The sequence below is a fragment of the Sus scrofa genome, chromosome 15, assembly GCF_054392235.1.
Source record: "Sus scrofa isolate SSC_HxYL_T2T_F1_AM1 chromosome 15, Sscrofa_HxYL_maternal_Yorkshire_Landrace_v2.0, whole genome shotgun sequence".
NCBI lineage: Eukaryota > Metazoa > Chordata > Mammalia > Artiodactyla > Suidae > Sus > Sus scrofa.
In genome coordinates this window covers 81314044-81336281 of record NC_139397.1, presented here as the reverse complement: position 1 = coordinate 81336281, position 22238 = coordinate 81314044, and the positions used below count along the sequence as shown (strand labels likewise).

Below are 22238 nucleotides of genomic sequence, written 5' to 3'. Positions count from 1 at the left end.
GGGCGGTGGGTGTGCTCCTGCACAGCATCAGTAGCTGCTGTCAGTTTTCCAAAGTGGTTGTACCAGACTCCTGATGGAAGTGTACGAGGGCATTGCTAGTTTTTTCCATTGTGGCCATTGTAGGGGGGCCGCACATTGCCGTCTCATTATGGTTTTAATTTATATGATTAATGATGTTGGAACTGTTTTCACAGACTCTTTTGCCACTTAAGTTTTGCCTTTTTTTTCCTTTTTTTTTTTCTGGTTTTTTAGGGCCACACCCTCGGCCTATGGAGTTTCCTAGACAGGGATCCAATCAGAGCTACAGCTGCCGGCCTCTGCCACAGCCACAGCAACGCAGGATCCAAGCGGCGTCTGTGACCTACACCACAGCTCACGGCAACGCCAGATCCTTAACCCATTGAGTGAGGCCAGGGCTGGAACCCAAAACTTCATGGTTCCTAGTTAGATTCATTTCTACTGCGCTACAATGGGAATACCATGTTTTGTCATTATTTTATCAAGAGATATCTTTCCTTGCTGATGTGTAGGTGTAGTTTGGACATTATGGTGTCAATGCAGATGCGTGTATTATGGATATTTTCTCCCACTCAGTGGCTTCTTCTCACTCTCTTAAAGGCATCTTTTCAGAACAGACATTCTTAATTTTATTTATCAGTCTTTTCCATCATAGGTAATGCTTTGGCGTCCCACTTAAGATATTTTTGTGGGACACAACAAAGATCTCTCCCCAGCTTCTATTGTGATAAAAGTCAAAATAATGTGTAGGCTTTTAGAGGAGGGGTAATGACTGGGAGGCAATAGAAGGCAGGATTCTACGAGCCGATTTTGTTCTATTTATTGACTTTGGTGGTGGCTATATTTGCTTACTTTTTTTTTTTACTTTTTAAATATTCTTTGAACTGTATACTTACTCCTTGTACATTGTGCATGTGTGGTATACGCCAGTAAAGTTGAGAGAGGGAGAGAAAGAGGGAGAGAGAAGGAGGGTAAGAAAATGTACAAACAGGAGATACTGTTTGTACAAACCAAAGAGATACAAGATAATGATCCCCCAAATACTGTGAAAGATTAGAGAAAATATTTGGGAACTGATTATATATAATCGTAGGTTCTCTATCTATACAAGCCAATCTTTTAATATAAGTATTTTGGCAAAAAAAATGTAATAAGCATAGTTAAAGTGATTTTGGTTAATATTACAATATTGAAAATAAACAGTGAGCATAAAATCCCTCCATATTAGTGAGGTTCCTCAGAAAGAGTTAAGCAAGCACAGAGCCTAAAGAGAAGCAGTAAACGTTTGGTTTTAGGAGTTCCCATCATGGCACAACGGAAATGAATCTGAGGAGCAACCATGAGGTTTCGGGTTCCATCCTGGCTTCCCTCAGTGGGTTAAGGATCTGGCGTTGCCATGAACTGTGGCGTAGGTCTCAGATGCGGCTCGGATCCGTGTTGCCATGACCGTGGTGTAGACCAGCAGCTGTAGCACCAGTTCAACCCCTAGCCTGGGAACCTCCATATGCCTCAGGTGTGACCCTAAAAAGCAAAAAAATAAAAATAAACATTTGGTTTTTACAAATTTTTGGTTAAAACGCTACTAGCGGGGAGTTCCCACATGGCTCAGTGATAAGTGAACCCAACTAGCATCCATGAGGATGCAGGTTCTATCCCTGACCTCACTCAGTGGGTTAAGGATCCAGCGTTGTTGTGAGCTATGGTGTAAGTCACAGATGTGGCTGGGATCTGGCATTGCTGTGGCTGTGGTGTAGGCTGGCGACTATAGTTTGATTGGACCTCTAGCCTGAGAACCTCCATATGCCTCGGGTGCAGCCCTAAAAAAAAAAAAAGAAAAGAAAAAATGCTGCCATCAGATATACCGAAGTCGATTTCTGACTTCCCACCCTCTGATGAAGAACATGAGTAGCGTGGTCTGTATAAAACAGTGGCTGATGAGTCTGAGGTGGTGAGGAGCCCATGGGGCTATAGCAGAAATATCACAAGAGTAGGACATGGAGTTCCAGCAGAGCCACCATCCGAAGCCAAAACCCAGTCACAGTGCCTAGCAAGAATACAGCTAATAATAAACCATATCCCAGAATAGCCAGGCCCTGAACTTGAAGATAAGAGTTAACCCAACAGGAAGTTCAGTCAAAGCAGGAAAGAAGGTGCCCTTAGGAGCTGTCCCCTCTATGGCTGAGAATGCCATGATAGCGCCCAAAGCAGCCTGGTTCTGCCATGGTCCTCAGTCTGCATCTCTTTGAAGAGAAAACCAATCCACAGCCTCTCCCCAGCATCCTGGTGTGGCAGGTATGTGTGTCTGTGGTTCCTCTGCCCTTAGCCAAGCAGGAGCGCACAAGTGATGGCTGATTCTGGCAGCCAGAAACCCAGAGGCCCCAAACTTAGAGAAGCTCTCTGGGAGAAGCTTGGAGTGTGTGGGTGTGAATTCAGAGACTCCTCTAGTGCCTTTGAGGCCTTCCCAGCTAAAGGACCACCTGTCCATTTTTTATCCACTACCCTGACAAATGGGAGATTTCCAGAGATCGAATGTAAACTGAGGGACAAATAAGAAAACTTTTTTTGAGGTTGGAGCAGCATGAACAAAAAAATAAGGCTTGATGAAGGAAGTTAAGAAAGCGAAGACTAGCAAATAAAGCCAACCTTGCAAACACAAGTGAGAAAAGCAACCTCAGGAACTCCTGGGTGGCAGAGTGGAGAAGAAAGGGCTAAAATCCATAATTAGGATAATCCATGGACAGATAACAGGGAACTCAAGCCCAAGAAATTCAAGCCCAAGCAAAGGAGTTTGCGTTTCTAATCAGCTCATGCAACGTTGCCTTTTCAGAGTTCACCATTTCTAATTTCCAAGAGCTCATTTCCAGTCACATTGCTGTAATTTATCACATCCAGGCATGCAAAATCATCCTTTTTCTAACATTAAACATGTTTAATCAGGACAATTTATAATAGCACTTTAGGGCTTTAGTGAAAGAAAGGCATTTGACACATGATATTTACAGTAATCATAATACTACAAGATTTAAAGTGTAATTTTTTTACAGTGTTAGATCAGGAAGCCAAATTGTCCATGGTCCTAGTTAGTTATTTGCAATGCTTTTGCGGGGGGGGGGGGGGATCAGCATCCAGAAATTAATTAATAGTCTTTCTCTCTACAATGATCAGTATCATCCTTGGGTACTGCCATGAGCTGCCAGCTCCTTTATGCCCTGGCTCTAGTGGCAATCAGCAAACATGATGAATGTTAAACCTCTCGTCCTCAGAGCCAAATGCCAAATGTCATACCACATGCAGGATCATAATTATGCTGTAGGAAGTAGATGGACTTGGCTTTGTTAACCAAGCCAAAATCTGGAGGCCACTTGAACTATGGCTGTGGAAAATTAACCCATTCTATCTCAGCCTTGAGGATACCAGGACATTTTTCAAGAACAGCAGTTTCATGCAAAGCTAAGGGCCTTGAAATTCTTTTTCAAAAGGACCTAAATGTTTCTTTGTCAACCTCGAAAGCTTCCCTCCTCCTTTTCTTCTGGGACCAGTCAAACTTATACACATTCCAGCTCCACTTGCATGAAATTCAAGTTCCCATTTAGGTATTTGCTGTTAACCACAAGTTTCATGCTTCATGGCCCTTTTGACATGTGTTTATTTGAAAAGGTAAGTCAATGAACCGGTGCCTTCCTTGTTCTTGACAAGTCCGACCTAACTCAGGGAAATGGAAGTGGACCCACCTTCAACAGGCAGTGATGGGGGCCTCAAAGTCATTGGAGGGATATTACCTGCATTACTGTTTACAGCCCCTTCGATGATAAAACACAGTGTCAAGGCAGATGGACAACACACGCTTTTTTAAGAGTTCAGATTTCCATCAGTTTCAAACTTAAACACGATCATGAAAAATGAAACCCACAAATTAAAACTAAAGCCCATTTTTCCATATATGAGGTGTAGAAGGTTTGGACTTAACTCAAGCACCCACCCCTAGCAAGTGTCTGAAGTGCCTGGGACATCCTCAAAGGTGTTTTGTTTGGGGGGGGGGGTGGTTTGGTTTGGTTTGGTTTTTTGCTTTTTAGAGCTGCACTTGTGGCATATGAAAATTCTCAGTCTAGGGGTCAACTCGGAGTTGTAGCTGCCGGGCTACACCACAGCCACAGCAACATGGGATCCGAGCTGTGTCTGCAACCTACACCACAGCTCACGGCAACGCCAGATCCTTAACCCACTAAGCAAGGCCAGGGATTGAACCTGTGTCTTCATGGGATACTAGTTGGGTTCTTAACCCACTGGGCCACGACGAGAACCCTCTTCCCCAAACATGTTGTTCCAACATCGTTATCCTTCGTTCCCCTTGTCCTGATTCATTTACTTAGTATCAGGATTATAATTAATGATAGTTATTAATTCTAATTTCATTTTGTGCATTTTCTAAACTACTTAAATCTTCTTTGGAAAAAGACAGGATATCACGTCTGAACTAGAGGGGATGCCCTAAATTCTTCACTCAAAGCTTGTTTCTCTTTTTTTACCTACAGCTGTAATAAATTCAGGCATCAGATTTCACAGCACACAGCAACTTAGAAGAGCACAGCTGACAAAATGAGTGATTATCTCTTATTAATCCTATTTAGGAGATGTTGTTGAATGCAACCATAAATGAATAAATGAGTGAACTGGTAGGCGAGTGATACATTATGGCTTAACAAGAAGATAGAAATGATTTAAAAAGAAGCAAGTTTTGGAGTCCTCTTGTGGTGCAGTGGGTTAAGGATCCAGCCTTATCACTGCAGCAGTTTGGGGGCATGGGTTTGATCCCTAGCCCGGGAACTTCCACATGTCACGGGCACAGCCAAAAACTTTTTCAAAATAACAACAAGCACATTTTTAAAAATCATAGAAATTGGGGTCCACTTGCTATGGTTCTGATCTATCTGTAGATTTTATTTCATTGTTTTATTTTTCTGCTTTTTAGGGCCACATCCACGGCATATGGAAGTTCCAAGGCTAGGGGTCGAATTGGAGCTATAGCTGCCAGCCTATACCACAGCCACAGCAATGCAGGATCCGAGCCCAGTATGCAACCTACACCACAGCTCATAGCAAAGCCGGATCCTCAACCCACTGAGCAAGACTAGGGATTGAACTTGCGTCCTCGTGGATACTAGTGTCGGTTGTTTCCGTTGAGCCATGATAGGAACTCCCTATCTATAGATTTTAGAAGACTTTAATGATTATAGAGTTATAGTTAATATTGATAAATATGACTTTCTTCAATAAAAAATCAAAGTATGTTTAAATATCTCTATTTAAGAAGACAAGAATATGAACTGTACACTTTAGAAAACTTCTTGTTTGAAAATAAAGTTGTAAAAGATAGAACTTGAGGAAGGGAAAATTTTCAGCTGTCTAGAAAATTCCTTCTCTGCAATGCAGCATTCCTTGGCCATGTTTTTTTGTTTGTTAGTTTGTTTGTTTTTTTAGGACCATACCCATGGCATATGGAAGTTCCCAGGCTAGGGGTCAAATCAGAGCTGCAGTCACAGCAACACAGGATCTGAGCCGTATCTGCGACCTATGCCAATGCTCAAGGCAACGCCAGATCCTTAACCCACTGAGCAAGGCCAGGGATTGAACCTGAATCCTCATGGATGCAAGTTGGATTCATCTCCACTGCGCCATAATGGGAACTTCTTTTTTTTTTACTTTTTTTTCTTTGAAGTTTTATTGAAGTATAGTGGATTTAATATGTGATAATTTCCACTGGCCAACACAGTGATTCAGTTGTACATGTACACACATCCCTTGGCCATGTTTGGTACCTGAAAGGATGAACTAATATTGTGAATTCTCCCCTGGTGGGAACAACACCTTGAGGGAAGCAACATAGGTGTTGAATGTGGATAACTTAGAGCTGAGTTCTGATTCACATAATCGTGATGAGTGGGGAATGATTCCACCCAACCTCAGTATCACTGACATCCCTAAAAGATTAGGACTCATTCCCACTAACGAAAGGGGAGTTAATAGCCAGCATCCAAACAATTCACTCCTTTGCTCCACCAAGCGATCGCCAGTGATTGACAACTAAGCCCTCTGGGCCAAATGACCTGCTGGGTGACATGATAGTGGTGAAGGACCCATGTGCACCCAACCTTGGTTTCTGCAATGCTACAAAAAAAAAGAGAAGGCAGTTCCTGGTAGCATGCTTAGAACTTTTTAGACAAAGAGTGCTCCACAAGTGGGAGATGTTATGTAAGTCTCTATTTGAGACTTGACTCCCAGTGTGATATAAATCACAGCCCTAGACTCAGGCCACCATAGACACTAGATGTTCCAAGTGGCACTTCTGGCCATTTCGTTTCCCACTGGAGCACAGGAAGCAGCCAGAGGCAGGGCTACAATTTCAGAACAAATACCTGTTTCTTATCAGGAGTTTTTCTCCTGACCAATTTAATAGAGGCGATCTCAACCAACAGGATGAACCCCACACTTAATGCGTCTCAATTACAGTGAGTGAAGGCTGACTTTTTCTTTTTTTGTTCACAGAATTATGCAAAACTCATTCCTGGAGCTACAGTAGGGGTACTTCAGAAGGACTCTGGGAACATTCTCCAGCTGATCATCTCGGCTTATGAAGTATGATACTTTACAATTGGCTTCTTTTTTTCCAGCATACCTTTGGTATTTAAAAATTAAGATATGTTTTAAGCAGTTGAATGTGCTCTCCTTTGTTGGTAGAGACACAGATATTCTTCCTGGAAGGTGGGGCTGGAGGTAGAAAAATCATAAGCCTGATCATAAAGTTGAGGTTGTTTTTATAGTAATAACCAACAGCAGTGCTGTCACCTGCAAAATTTTTAAATTCTACTGAAATGTTTTCATGAGTCATACAATTAAGCTCACCTCTTCCCTGCCTGAAAAAAAATAAGTTTAAATTGCCAGCAAGTAACAGAGCTATGAGAACTAAAAACACAGGCTTAATGAGACTACATCATAACTCAAGGGAAAAAACACCAAAGCATACCAGAAAAGCCACTTTGTAGATTCTCTGCAAAGTGGGACCAGGGAAATTTTCCATCGGCTTTATGTTTTATATATATATATATATATATGTATATATATATATGCGCGCATATATTCAGTTCTTTTTGCCATGACTTGGTAAATTAGTTTCTGAGGACAGAATTTTTCCTTGAACTAAGATACATACCTACAGGATTGCTATGTTTTCTGTCTCTATTTCATAACTCAATTAATCAACAGTGGATGGCCATTTGCCTACTCTTTTATTTTGGTTTCCAAATATCATCATCATCCCCTCTTTGCCTTTACTTACAGAGAAAAAGTACACACACACACACACACAAAGATGGAGCCCTAAGTTATGACAGGAATGAAAAAACAATTTTTATAAAGCAGTAGAAGGCTAACATTTGCTCTAAACAGCAATTACATAATATGAAATAAATTCTCATTTTTAATGTTTTAAAATTACAAATAGGAGTTCCCATCATGGCTCAGTGGTTAACCAACCCAATTAGGAACGATGAAGTTGCGGGTTTGATCCCTGGCCTTGCTCAGTGGGTTAAGGATCTGGCGTTGCTGTGGCTGTGGTGCAGGCCAGTGGCTACAGCTCCAATTCGACCCCTAGCCTGGAAACCTCCATATGCCTCGGATGTGGCCCTCAAAAGACAAAATAAATAAATAACTAAATAAAATAAAATTACAAATAAATGACCCTTATGCACTGTATGCCGGTACTTAGTGTATACTGAGCCAGGGTTCTTTGGCATTTCCAAATAATTTGGGAAGCTTTTTAAAAAGAGATGTGTCCAGAGTCCTCTCATAGATGGCTTTGGAGAACTTTAAGGAAAGGAAGATCTACATATCTGAGGAAAAAAACCCCAGTGATTTTGACATCAGCCCATCAATTTTGAAAATCACTGTACCAGGGAAAAGCAAGGTATTTTTTCTGAAATACATTTCCTCAAAGAATAAAATACAGATGGTCCTAAAAATTATAGGATGAGGGTTTGTTTGTTTGTTTTTATGTTTATTTATTTACTTACTTATTTTTGTCTTTTTGCCTTTTCTAGGGCCGCTTCCCTCAGCATATGGAGATTCCCAGGCTAGGGGTCCAATCAGAGCTGTAGCCGCCGGCATACACCACAGCCACAGCAACTCGGGATCCGAGCTGCATCTGCACAGCTCACAGCAACGCCGGATTCTTAACCCATTGAACTAGGCCAGGGATCGAACATGCTACCTCATGATTTCCAAGTCGGATTCGTTAACCACTGCACCATGACAGGAACTCCTGTTTGGTTTTTTTAACTCGTATCCTCAGAAACTTTTCTTAGCTGACATCAAAAATCAATCACCACGTTAATCAGTTCATGCTTGAAATTCTTCCAGACAGGAAAGCTTGTCAACAAAATCTATAAAAACCTTCCTCTCTCTCATGCAGTAAAGTTTTAATGTGTAAAATCAAATAAAATCACATGGCAATCCTTCACTGAATTAAAACAAATTCAACATTTTTTAGCTCAGGACTCTCAAAAGTGCTAGCTAGCCATTAACATCTTCAAAGGAATTCAGTAAATTGGAAAACAGTGAACTGTCAAAAATATTTCCACTCCTATCTAACCAGCCCTGTCTGGACCCCTGCTTGCTCTGTCACAGTTTATGTCCCCATTCATTCACACAACTTACCAGAGTGGTTGAAATCAAAGCACCAAACATTTGAAGTGAATCTTATGTCTTTTTTACTGTCTCAAAAATGTGAAGAGTCTATTACTCATATCAAACAATCTTGCTCTGGAGTGGTTTTTGAAACTCTATAACCTGCTGGGTGAGGTATGCCACAGATCTTGGCACTAGCTCTGATTTTTTTTCTATTCTGTTATTTTTAAATGTATCCTAAAGGACTTTAAAATATAGGATCCATAGACTGGATTTCTTTCCAGTCTATAAAAAGAAATAGAAGGAGAGAGACCACATTGAGAGAAAACATAAAATGCTTCTGACTTGTAGTGGGGCAGAGGCAAACAATTTGTTTTTGTAATTAGCGACTACAGACCTCAGCTCAGTATTTTACAGTGCCATATTGACATTAAAAAAACAAAAAACAAAAAACAAACACTTTAAGGAGTTTGCATTGTAGCTCAGCAGTTTAAGGACCTGACGCTGTCTCTGTGAGGATGCAGGTTTGTTCCCTGGCCTTGGCTTAAGTATACAGCATTGGTCACAGACATGGCTCAAACCTGGCTGTTGCTGTGTCTGTGGTGTAGACTGGCAGCTGCAGCTCCGATTCAACCCCTGGCCTGGAAACTTCCACATGCTGCAGGTGCAGCCACAAAAAGAAAAAAAAAAAAACCTTAAATACCAGATGTGTACTCATCTGGCCATCATTCACTAATTTCCTTCCCTCCCTAAGCACATAATAAAACTACTGAAATACTGATGCTCCCAAGGCTAAACTCTTCTATTGGTATCTAAGCTCCAGAAGGGAAGTGACTTTGTTTTGTGTTGCCTGGTTCACAGAAGATGCTCAATAAATAAATGAACGAAAAGATTTTTTAAATATACAAATAAATATCTATGTCCATTCTTTGGGAAATTCACAACAAAATATTCCTGGTGAAATTTCCAATGTGATATTCCAATTTTATCAATGCTGACATTTCCTTCATTTTGGTCAGATTATGTCACTCACTATTCCAAATTCCTGTCATCTGCAGATTTTCAGGTCCTATCCCTCATTTCTCATTAGCTCACTGTGCCACTGTCTCCAACACTACTCCTGCCTTAATTCTTGATGATTTCCTACCTGTACCCTGGTCTCTTAGTTTCTTGAACTCCACCTCTGAAGTGATCTTATTCCCTTCCCCCTTAATTACTTTCTTATACCTCCACTCTCTTGTCCTACCCTAAACTGTATCATTTGCAATAAACTCCTTCAGAGACTCAACTGCATGCAATCCATTTTCTGCTCACCATTTCCAATCTTTTCAGCTCACTCTTGCTTGTTCCCCTAATATTTCTTCCAACCTATCAGGATCTCCATTTTTTTTAAACCCTATCTACTAAGGAACCCATAACAGCTCCTCATCCCCTTGATGTCCTCTCTCACCTGTCCCCCCAACATAAATCCATTAGACACACTCTCAAGCCCCAGCCCACATCTTATCACTCCTCTGAGGATGTTGGCCAACTGTGGTCCTGGTAAAAACCCAACTGTCCACTCACTCTGCACAGCTGAATGGGAATGGGGAAAACATACAATCATGCTCTCACTTTAACTTCACAATCATGGGCCTCAAGCAGGCCCCCCATGCTGCCCAACCACCATGCTGTATTTCTCTAGTAGACCTCCAAGAGGAGATATCCAGGAGTTGCTTGATATGTTTGTTGGCAATTCAGCAGAGTAAACTGGCCTCTCCCAGACTTACTTCGCCAATAGTTTTCTCCTTCTCAACCCAAGGTAATTCCATCTTTCATATTGCTAGGGCCCCAAACCTTGAAACAATCAATCCTTGACATCCCCTCTTTCTCTTACACTCTACATTTAATCCATCAGGAGGTTTCATTGGCTCTTTCCCCAGATTTATTCAGAATTTGACCCCATTGCTGCCTCCACTGTCCTCATTACCCCACACTAATTCGTCATTCACTGGAATTATTGCAAAAGCCTCCTAAACGCTGTTTCCTGTTTCTGCCTTTGGGTTTCCTACATTCTGTTTTCAATGAAACAGCTAGAATTTTCTTTTAAAATATTGAGTCAAGCCCTATCACTCTTCTGTGCGTAACCCTGTTTGTTTGCTCATTTTATGTAGAGTAAAAGTCGAACTCTTTATAACAGCCTACTAGGACCCTCCGGATATGTTGCCTTCCAGCCATTCCTTTGACTTCACCTCCTATTCCTCTCCTCTAACTCTCTCTGCTCCAGTCCAGCAGCCCTGCCCTCCTCGCTGTTCTGTTCCCAGAACAAGCCAGGCATGATCCTGCCTTGGGGCCTTTGCATTGACTGCACCCTCTTCCTCAAACACTTCAGAAGTATGTGCACAGCTAATTTCCTCTTCCTTTCTTGAAATGTCACCTTCTTAATGAATCCTGCCTAACCTGACGACTTTTTAAAAATTGCAGCCTATACACCCCGCACACACTCTTTTAATCATCATTACCCCACACTAATTTTTTTTTTTTCTGGTGCTATGTAATTTTCTTATCCATTGCGTGGTTTCCTTTCTGCCTTTCCATAATTGAGTGTAAACTCAATCAAGTGGGCAGCCTTTTTGTGGTTTTTGTTTCCCAAGTGACTAGAACAGTATCTGGTACATAGAGGACACTCAGTAAATATTTTCTGAATAATATAACTAGTGGAGATAAAATAAAGAGTAAATGTTAATGCTAAATTGGCAGAATTTGAAATCTTAAGACATCATAGCAATAGTCTTTATGACTGAGAAATGACACTTTAGTCTCTGATAAAGACTACATTCTGAAAAGTCAGCCTGTGTCCATCTACAGAAGGGGGGACCATACAGGGCAAATAAAAAAGCAAGGAAGAGAAGTGATAGAATTTACAGTCAGCACCGTAGAATCAGGAGGAAGGCTGGGTCATCTGACCACGCCGTTGGCAAAATTATATTTTGGGAAAAGGTGAAGCTGAACTTGTTTTTAAAATTCTATCAATGAAATTGGTATAGGGACTCAAATCCTTTATATGAAGTATAACTTAATTCATAATATTTTATTATTTGTTTTCATTGTTTTTTAAAAGCAATTCATTTCCCCCCCCCCCCAAATACAGACTTCTCTCTTATAAAAGAAAGAGGAATTAAGTCCGAATAATAATACTAGCTTCCCCCGAAACACACAGTTCTGCCATCCTCTCCTCTTGACAGTCTTCTTCCTGGACAACATTGCCTTTACCTTCTGTATGCCCTGTGTCTACTCCTCCTCTTCTCCACCCACAGCATCACATAGACCAACCTCCCAGTCCTGTACTCACGCCTCAGGCCAGGTGAATGCAGCAACATGCTTGCTTCCTTGACTCAACCCTTCCTATTACGTCATCCAGCCTGTCCTGCTCACACCTTCCAGACAACCTCCCTGCAGCTGTCTTTTCAGTAAATCGGGCTTCTGCTTAAAAGCTTCGGGGAATGTTTCCCATAAATCTTAACTCATCTTTCCAAACCTCAGGGCTCTGGGTGGTCTAATGTCTCCCAGGACAGCAAGTGTGCAGGCTTGGTTGGAGTCCCACTTTTCTCCATTCTATACCACTCCAGGCACCCAGCTTTCTCTCTTCTGGTCCCTTTGCCTGAAATACCATCATCATCCCCTCCTACACCTCTAAATCCAACACTGCCATTAAGGACTGATCTTATAACACTTCAGCCTTCACTGACCGCCCTCTTTGCTGAACTCTCCCAAAGCCTTGCACAGTTTTTCCGTAATTTAATGGCGCACTGGCAGACATTTGTTAACTGCTTTACTTGGTTCCATCTTGGTTTTTTTCAGTAAGATGATCATCCTGAGGGCAGAAATCCGGTCTTATACACATTTCCCCAGATATGGCTCTCTACTAAATGTACAATAGAGGCTCTATAAATTCCAGGATTGATTGCAAGGCACAGTTTCTCCCACATTTTAACCTCTCTAAATCTGGATACATTTTTCTAATTTATCATGTCTTACTCATGTTGTCAGAAGAGTAGAGAGCATAATGTAGTTTTCATTGCCTGCACATGTATAAACTTGGCAGTAACTGTATATGCTATTGTCACTTCAATTTGTTAAATGCACTGCTGGTACTATACATGTTGAGTATAATTACCATTTTAAAATATCTTCCAAGTTTGCACTAAGATTCCATGTTGAAAAGTTATTGTATATGCAGAACAGAACAACAGGGGAGCAAATACTGATCAGAGAAGCTAATATCCAGTGTTGGATGACTCAATTCTATATTCTTTACAAAGCAACAACCAGCTGCTTTATGCGACCTAGAAAATGATAATACTTAGGATACAGGTAAAGGAAACTATTGTTGTATGTTGTTACTGAGATACAGGCAAAAGATTTGCCTTATATATGCCAAGCAATGCAACTCAGAAATGGAGAAGTTTGCCAAAATCTCAGAATGGATAAAATCATTTTTTTTTTTTTATGTTTGAATAGTATTCCATTGTGTATTTTTTTTTTTTTTTTGGTCTTTTTTGCCATTTCTTGGGCCGCTCCGCGCATATGGAGGTTCCCAGGCTAGGGGTCTAATCGGAGCTGTAGCTGCCAGCCTACGCCAGGGCCACAGCAACGCGGGATCCGAGCAGTGTCTGCGACCTACACCACAGCTCACGGCAACGCGGGATTGTTAACCCACTGAGCAAGGGCAGGGATCGAACGCAACCTCATGATTCCTAGTCGGATTCGTTAACCACTGTGCCACGACGGGAACTCCTAAAATCATTTTTATTAAAAATTTTTTTTTTGCTGCTGCTCCTGTGGCATTTGGAAGTTCCCAGACTAGGGGTTGAATTGGAGCTGCAGCTGCCAGCCTATGCCACAGCCACAGCAATGGTGGATGTGAGCCCCATTAAGCAAGCAGTACACAGCAATGCTGGATCCTCAACCTACTGAGCCAGGCCAGGGATCAAACACACATCCTCACAGACACTATGTCAGGTTCTTAATCTGCTGAGCCACAATGGGAACTCCATTTTTTAAAGAAATTATAATGACATTGATTCATATATTCTGCAGAATGATCCTAAGGTATTTTGTCTTAGTTTAATTGTCATAAAATTATGGCATCTCTCATTGATGGCATCTTAGATTTGATAAAATATGATGTGTTTCATGTGTATTGTATGTGTGTATTGCTTGCTTTCTTGCTTGATTGGTAATATAGTGAATTTCTTTTTGACCCAATTTAATTTTCTTCGTTTGTTGTTTAATGAACGTGATTCACAGATTCTTCTCTCCTGGCTGTATTTTTTGGTTATGTCTTCATTCACCTCTTTATGTCTTATCTAAAGGAACTGCGGTCTGAGGTGGAGCTGGAAGTGTTAGGAGACACGGAAGGACTCAACCTGTCATTTACAGCCATCTGTAACAATGGGACTCCCTTCCCACACCAAAAGAAATGCTCTCACATGAAGGTGGGAGACACAGTAAGTAGATGGCTGATACATCATCTGAAAAAACATGTAGATGATCTGTGAAACATTACCTTAGTGTACTCAAGCTGGACTTCTTTCAAGTATTCCAACATCAGTTTTCAAAAATTTCCTGATAAATACTTTCTGCAAAGCTGCGCCTCACATAGCTTTGTTTCATCGCGTGCACTCTGGTGGCTAGAAGAAGATAATTCGTATTTTCTTTCCCAGGCTTCGTTCAACATGACTGTGGGGATACCAAACTGTGAGAAAAGAAGCAGGCATGTTATTGTAAAGCCCGTGGGGCTGGGGGACGCCCTAGAAATCCTGATCAGTCCAGAATGCAGCTGCGACTGTCAGAAAGAAGTGGAGGTGAACAGCTCCAAATGCAACCACGGCAACGGCTCCTTCCAGTGTGGGGTGTGTGCCTGCAACCCTGGCCACATGGGTCCTCACTGCGAGTGCGGGGAGGACACGCTGAGCATGGACTCCTGCAGGGAGGCCCCCGAACACCTCTCATGCAGCGGGAGAGGCGATTGCTACTGTGGGCAGTGCACCTGCCACTTGTCTCCTTATGGAAACATTTATGGGCCTTACTGCCAATGCGATGATTTCTCCTGCGTGAGACACAAGGGGCTGCTCTGCGGAGGTAGGTAGGCTATATCCAAATCCTCCTTCCACAGCGGCTGTCAGGTATCAAGCAGGCGTTTTAAATCCCTTGTACCTTCCACAACCACCTGGGCACAGTAGGTGCTCAATAAATATTTTGCGGATTAGCTAAGTAGGTTCACCTTTAGACCTAAGGCAACTGAACCTCTCCTATGATTTTTCTGGCTCTGACATTCCCCAGGAATGAGATCTCTGCCAACTGAACTTACATCTCTATTATGATTTCCCTAAAAGTAAGTAGGTAAAATGTGGAATTGCCTTCTCTTTGGTCATTACCCAGATTTCACAAAACTTCATGTTAATTGAATTCCATTATCTTCCAGACTATTCTGGATCAGGCTTCCGGCATCTGACCCAACTCTGAAATGTCTATTACTTTGGAAATATTAAAAGCGAGGCTGCTTGGAATTCCATCATAGTTCAGCAGGTTAAGAATCTGACTAGCATACATGAGGACACAGGTTCAATATCTGGTCTCTCACTCAATGAGTTAAGGATCCTGTGTTGCCATGAGCTGTGGTGTAGGTTGCAGATGCGGCTCAGATCTGGCATTGCTGTGGCTGTGGTGTAGGCCTACAGGTCCAGCTCCAATTTGACCCCTAGCCCAGGAACTTCCATATGCCACAGGTTCATTAAAAAATTAAAAATTAAAAAAGGAAAGTTAGGCTGCTTATAGATCATACTGTAAAGGATGAGGGACACAAAAATACTAAATGACTTTCAGGACCTACATTCACTCCATGCATATTTATTAAAACCCGTTATGTGGTAGATACTAGGTTAGTCACTGTGTTAATATAGATGAAGAAGAATGTATGTGAAGAAGGCTATGGAAAGAGTAAAAATGAAAAATTGCTTGGAATGTTTTGAGAGTGGGGAAAATTTTAAAAAGGAGAAATATTTATATTTCAGTATCCTTTGTAAATGTCACATCACTGTGGTTTAAGAATATATTACATATAACATGACTATATCTAAATCATTCTGAGGGTTATATGTATATATTTAAGTACAATCTAATCAGACAAGACTTACAAATGTGTTAATGTACTTTAAAATGATACAGATTTGTGTCACAATAGGTACCGTGACTGTGGAATTTAAGCTCTCATGTCTTTTTTTTTTTTTCCACAACGTGAGCCGATAGCATTTCAAAACAGAAAGTCATTATCTTTAGAGAAAACTAAGCAAGTTATGTTTCCAAACCACACTGTCAGGAACATATGAAAGTGACCAATTTTCAGGGGAAACGGCCTGAGCAAAGAAGCCTCAAAGAATTCCAAGCTCTTTGAAAAGCCTCTGATACCTTAGAAGTGCGTCTCCGTTTCATTTCTTGGCTGCTGCTGTTGCTGCCGATAGATTCTTCTGAGGCTCCCTTCTTTCTTCTCCCCCAGAGAGTGAGAAGTTTAGGGTCTGTTCAGATTGAGACACATTTCTCTCCCCTTTCATTCAAAGATGTATTTCCATATCTAATGGGTGTGTTTCCAAACCCACATCCATCCTCTGTCCTCTTTTCCCAAGAGGCAGAAGGGACACAGTCTGAAGCCAGAGGCCGTCACCAAGTCTTGGAAAGAGTATATTCAGCAGAATCCCAGGTGGCATTTCTAGTAGAAATCTCAGGACCTTTGAATTTACCTTTCAAAAAAATTCCCAGGTGTAATGGAATACAATATAACAGCGACAGTGACCCCCACCTATATTTTGCCCTTTAAGTCTGAGATGAAAGGGATCTGAGGCTGTGTAGACCCATGCAACACAGTTTTTCCATTTTCTTGATGGTCTTTCACTTTATTTTATATCCCACATGAGCACAGACATAAATTCAAAGCATCACGTGATCTGTGCATCCTAGTTATGCACATATCCTGAGAATAGCACTTTTCTTTGTATCAGATGCAGTGAGTGCCAAAGAAATTCTCTTTAGAAAATACAATTATTTTTTTCACCTGGACTCAAAAAATTTCACCAACACCCATTTTCTTCACATGTTGGGGTAATTTCCAATCCTCAACAATGGCTGTTTCTCAAAGCCATTTTGTGTTTAGAAACATCTCAAAGGATGTTACTCTATTATCAGTAACTTCCTCTCTCTCTCTCTTTTTTTTTTTTTTTTGGTCTTTTTAGGGCTGCACCCACAGCATATGGAGGTTCCCAGGCTAGAGAACTGTAGCCACTGGCCTACACTACAGCCACAGCAATGCCAGATTCCAGCCACATCTGTGACCTACACCACAGCTCATGGCAATGCCAGATCCTTAACCCACTGAGAGAGGCCAGGGGCCAAACCTGCATCCTCATAGATGCTAGTCAGATTCATTTCCACTGAGCCACGACGGGAATGCAAGTAACTTCCTCTTTTAAGAGGTACAATAAAAGTACAGCCATTTGAGTTCAAAGAATAACAGAGCATCTATTATGTGCCTGGTATTCACTTAGTGCAGTGATAAAATTGTGTCTGGCCTTATCAACATGAATGCTGTGGTTGCTGTTGTTTGCAACAGAGTCCTGACTATGCTACACTTCTCATGTAAATCTCATTTATTTTACAATTAATACACTCTACCATGCACCAATTCTTTGAAGGGCTATTATCACAATGTTCCTTTCATGCACCTTCTTCCATCCATCTGTAAGCACTCACAGATAGAGCGCCGCATTGATTTTTCTCTTGCCCAAATTCCATTAGTCTTTTAAATTTTGATTCTAAGAGACTGGAAGCTCTAATGGACAAATGGCATTACAGAAAAAACTTCCTGCCATTGTGCACTTATAGTTATCACTCAATGGCATTCCAGAAAAATCTATCCCTCTAAGAAGAGCCCGATAATTTTCTTCTTAATCCTTGGTTGTCGTCTTGCCTCTACATGAAGCCATTTTGAAGGTTTTGTTGTCATTGTATGAACAGGTACTTTAGATAATTGATTATTTGTGGATACCAATTAACAACTTTTGTGACCAGGTTAACGGTTTTGGAAGGTTTGGAAGGCCCGCAGAAAAGAGAGTTTTAAATTCTGAAAGGAGATTTTGGAATGGTTTCCTAAAATTTCTGCCAAATAATTTTTTTTTTTTTTTGATAGCCACATCTGAGAAATACGGAAGTTCCCGGGCTAGCGATCCAATCTGAGTCACAGCAGCGAACCAAGCTGCTGCAGAGACAACACCAGATCTTTAACCCACTGCACCATGGCAGGAATTCCTGCCAAATAATTCTTATAGGCAGTGATACACTTGGACATTTTCACAGCCTTTGGAAGTGCATATTTCATTTGACAATACTTGTACACCTTAAGCATTTTTCAGAATAAACTTCAATATAGAAATTCCTTCCTATCATGAAAGTGCATTTCCCCTTTTGCTGAGGAAGAAATAAAGCAATTGTAATTTAAAGGATAGCTTACATGTAAAAATTAAGCAGGTTAAGGACCCAGGGTTGCCACTGCTGCAGCATAGGTCACAGCTGCAGCTGGGATTCAATTATCTGGCCTGGGAACTTCCATATGCCTGTGAGTGTGGCCACAAAAAATAAATGAATAAATAAATAAATAAGGTATGTCATGAATACATAAAATATATGTAGATACTAGTCTATCTTTACATAGGTGTAAGATGAGTGATATTTAATATAAAATTGATAATGTGTTGGTTTTCATACCATTTTACAACTGCTTTCAAAGCACTATATTACTGTGCAGTATGCCTCTCTCACAATTAAAAAGGGATATACATTCCTTTTCACTTTTTTCCATACTGTTCACTACAGAGTATTGCGTAGATTTCCCCTTACTATACCGTAGGTCCTTGTTACTCACCCATTCCAAAACAGTATGGTACTGGCACAAAAACAGAAATACAGATCAGTGGAACAGGATAGAAAGCCCAGAAATTAGCCCACACACGTATGGTCAATTAATCTATGACAAAAGAGGCAAGTATGTACGATGAAAAAAGACAGTCTCTTCAATAAGTGGTTCTGGGAAAATTGGACAGCTACATGTAAAAGAATAAAATTAGAACATTGTGTAACATCATACGCAAAAATAAACTCAAAATGGATTTAAGACCTCAACGTAGGCCTGATACTATAAAACTCTTAGAGTAAAACACAGGCAGAACACTCTTTGACATATATCTTCAGTCTTTCTGATGGTGTTTAAAGGCAAAGAGAAAAGATGGCCCCCAAGATCTGGAAACATTGTAGCCCTAAGAAACCCAGAACTTTATTTTACAGATAATGGTGACTGTGAGTGCGGCGAGTGCGTGTGCAGGAGCGGCTGGACAGGCGAGTACTGTAACTGCACCACCAGCACGGACCAGTGCGTCTCAGAGGATGGGGTGCTCTGCAGCGGTCGAGGGGACTGTGTGTGCGGCAAGTGCATTTGCACGAACCCTGGAGCCTCAGGACTCACCTGTGAACGCTGTCCCACCTGTGGCGATCCCTGTAACTCTAAACGGTAATGTCTCTGCTGTCTTCAGTCTTTTGTCCATAGGTTTCATTATGATCCAGGTTACAATGACATTTCATAAACTCAGAGCTCAAAATGGTTTTGCTGGATTTGGTCTTCAAGCATCCATCAAAATACACAAACCCACTGAGCCCCTGTGATCATCAGCTGGAACATCAGCCTCTCACTTGCCTCCAGGTGTTGGTTGTTCAGGACCACAATGTCGCATTTCTGCAAGAGCCTAGAATGGGGAAGTGAGCTGATGTCCCACCCTGATAACATCAGATAGCCTCTCCCTTACAATACCAGCCACACATCCGGAATGCCCCGGGGGTAGCCTGATGACATTCACATTCTGTACTTTTTTTAAAGGGAAACAGACAAGCTCCTTTCTTACCTAGAAGTTTATAGCCCAACCTTCCTGATTCATGCCTATCTATAGATTCATAATGTCCAAGAGGCAGAAAGATGATCTTGGCTTTCACTGCCTTCTCTGTTCACCACTGGTGCTCTTTGGCACCTTTCTTTTGTTCTGATTCTACATGCTGTTGTGAATTACATTTTCTTTTATACCGAGGGAAGGATGACAACAACAAAACCACCACATTTTTTTATTTCTCAGTAAGAGAAACTATTTTTTTTTGGTTGGCAGCTAACTTTTTAATGGAAGCAGGGAAAGCTTTGTAGGTCAAGTGAAGTAAATCTTCAAATTGGCTGTGTTGTGACATTACAAGTATAATGTGTTATGCAGCAACCGTGCTTAAGCAGTTCATATTTTCGTTACCTCTGGCATCCAAAACGGTGAACAATGCAATTGTGAATTTGCATTTCTGTTGTGAACAAAGTAAGAAAATCGATAGTCTCAGTAGTCACTCAGTGGTCACTTACTATCCAGGTGTCAAAACTTCTCTGTCACTGTGCCTGGACATAAGTCAAAAGAAGCCTGGGCATAGGGTTAGACTTGAATAGAATTTAATGTAGGAGTTCCCGTCGTGGCACAGTGGTTAACGAATCCGACTAGGAACCATGAGGTTGCGGGTTCGGTCCCTGCCCTTGCTCAGTGGGTTAACGATCTGGCGTTGCCGTGAGCTGTGGTGTAGGTTGCAGACGCGGCTCGGATCCCGCGTTGCTGTGGCTCTGGTGTAGGCCGGTGGCTACAGCTCCGATTCAACCCCTAGCCTGGGAACCTCCATATGCCGAGGGAGCGGCCCAAGAAATGGCAACAATAACAACAACAACAAAAAAGACAAAAGACAAAAAAAAAAAAAAAAAAAAAAAAAAAGAATTTAATGTAAAATGTCCTTTCAAGGTACTTCTTCTATTACCTTTTTATTTTATCTTCTCTGTAAATGACTCGATCTTCTTCTTCTTCTTTTGTGTGTGTGTGTGTGTGTGTGTGTCTTTTTGCCTTTTCTAGGGCCGCTCCCATGGCATATGGAGGTTCCCAGGCTAGAGGTCTAATTGGAGCTATAGCTGCCAGCCTACACCAGAGCCACAGCAACGCAGGATCCGAGCTATGTCTGCCACCTACACCACAGCTCACAGCAACGCCGGATCCTCAGCCCACTGAGCAAGGCCAGGGATAGAACCTGCAACCTCATGGTTCCTAGTCGGATTCATTAACCACTGTGCCACGACAGGAACTCCAATGACTCGATCTTTTTAAAAAATTTATTTATTTAACTATAGTTGATTTACAATATTGTGGTAGTTTCAGATGTATGACTTCAGTTTCTTTTCCATTATAGGTTATTACAAGATATTGAATATAGTTCCATGTACTATACAGTAAATCTTTGTTGTTTATTTTATATATAGTAGCATGTTATCTGTTAATTCTGTACTCCTAATTTATCCCTCCCCCTCCCCTTTGCCCTTTGGTAGTTATATGTTTTCCTTTGTGAAACGTGATTCAATCTTAAATCTGATTTATAAGATACAAAATTAATAGTCAAAGTAGTTCAAATTTGAGGAATTAGGTAGAGTGATCTCCTCGGTGTTAGTTTTGAGATGATCCCATTCTTCCATTTATTCAGTCACGTACTTATTTGTCAAAAAAATATTGAGTACCTTCTATAGGCCAGGAATCATGTTAAGCCATAGACATGCAGTGCTGATTGAAATTAAGTTGAATTCCTGCCATCTCAGGTGCTGAGTGTCTACCTGGAAAGACAGAACATTTTAAGAAGAAACTATAATGATATCTGGGCTGACAGTTATAATAAGGGACAGAGAGGGTGCAGCGGAACTCTATAATAGGATAAAGGTACCAGACTAGCATGGGCAGCCATCAGTGGGTTGCACAAAGGGGTAAAGGTTTTAAGGGCTTCCACAGTCTCCACAGCCCCTTGCAGAGCCACTCCAAGTAAATATATATCCTAGATAAATGCAATATGCTTGCAGAACAAAGGCAACTTCCAGATAAGACTTCTATCCCCACTCCCACAAAGATTGCTGCTCCTAAGCCCTTCTTGCAGAGGAATTCAGAGGCTTGCTCTGCAAGGGAACTAAATGATAAGGGTTAGGGAAGGCTTGCCTAAAGAAATGTGGTTTCAGCTGAGATTTGATGAGGCATGGGTAGGAGTGGGGAATCTTTCCAGCAATTAGAAGAGTGTATCTTTCCTTGGCCAGCATGATGTGTGCCCACAGTCAGAAAACTTTTGCAGTTTTGGGTTACTCTAAACACCATCTGTTTGTAAAGTGATTTTCAGCACAAGATTAATTCAGGGTCTAAGCTTTACTTTGCTGTATAGACATAATTAGAGTAGCTTAATTCCTGTGCTATCTTCTTGGAAAGACACTTTTATAGAAGTAGAGATCCTTTATTTTAAAGCCTGTATTAATGAGGTTCCAGGCTATAATCCTCAGCTTTTAAAAGCACTCTTATCAAGGCTTGGACTCATTCAAAAGAGTTACAGGAAAGTGAATTTTTAAAACCATATACAGATTCTTAGAA

General features: G+C 41.2%; 1 protein-coding gene across 12 annotated transcripts in view; it reads left to right on the top strand.

Moving 5' to 3' along the window:
- The window catches only part of ITGB6 (integrin subunit beta 6), a 133690-nt gene that overhangs the window by 89204 nt on the left and 22248 nt on the right, over positions 1-22238 (top strand). For all 12 annotated transcript variants that reach the window (XR_014828652.1, XR_014828653.1, XR_014828651.1 and 9 more), the window contains 4 exon segments: positions 6562-6651; positions 14052-14186; positions 14403-14820; positions 19069-19291. Coding sequence is in view for 9 of the 12 variants with exons in the window: in XM_084997873.1 (XP_084853999.1) it covers positions 6562-6651; positions 14052-14186; positions 14403-14820; positions 19069-19291 (866 nt within the window). In the remaining 3 variants the exon portion in view is untranslated.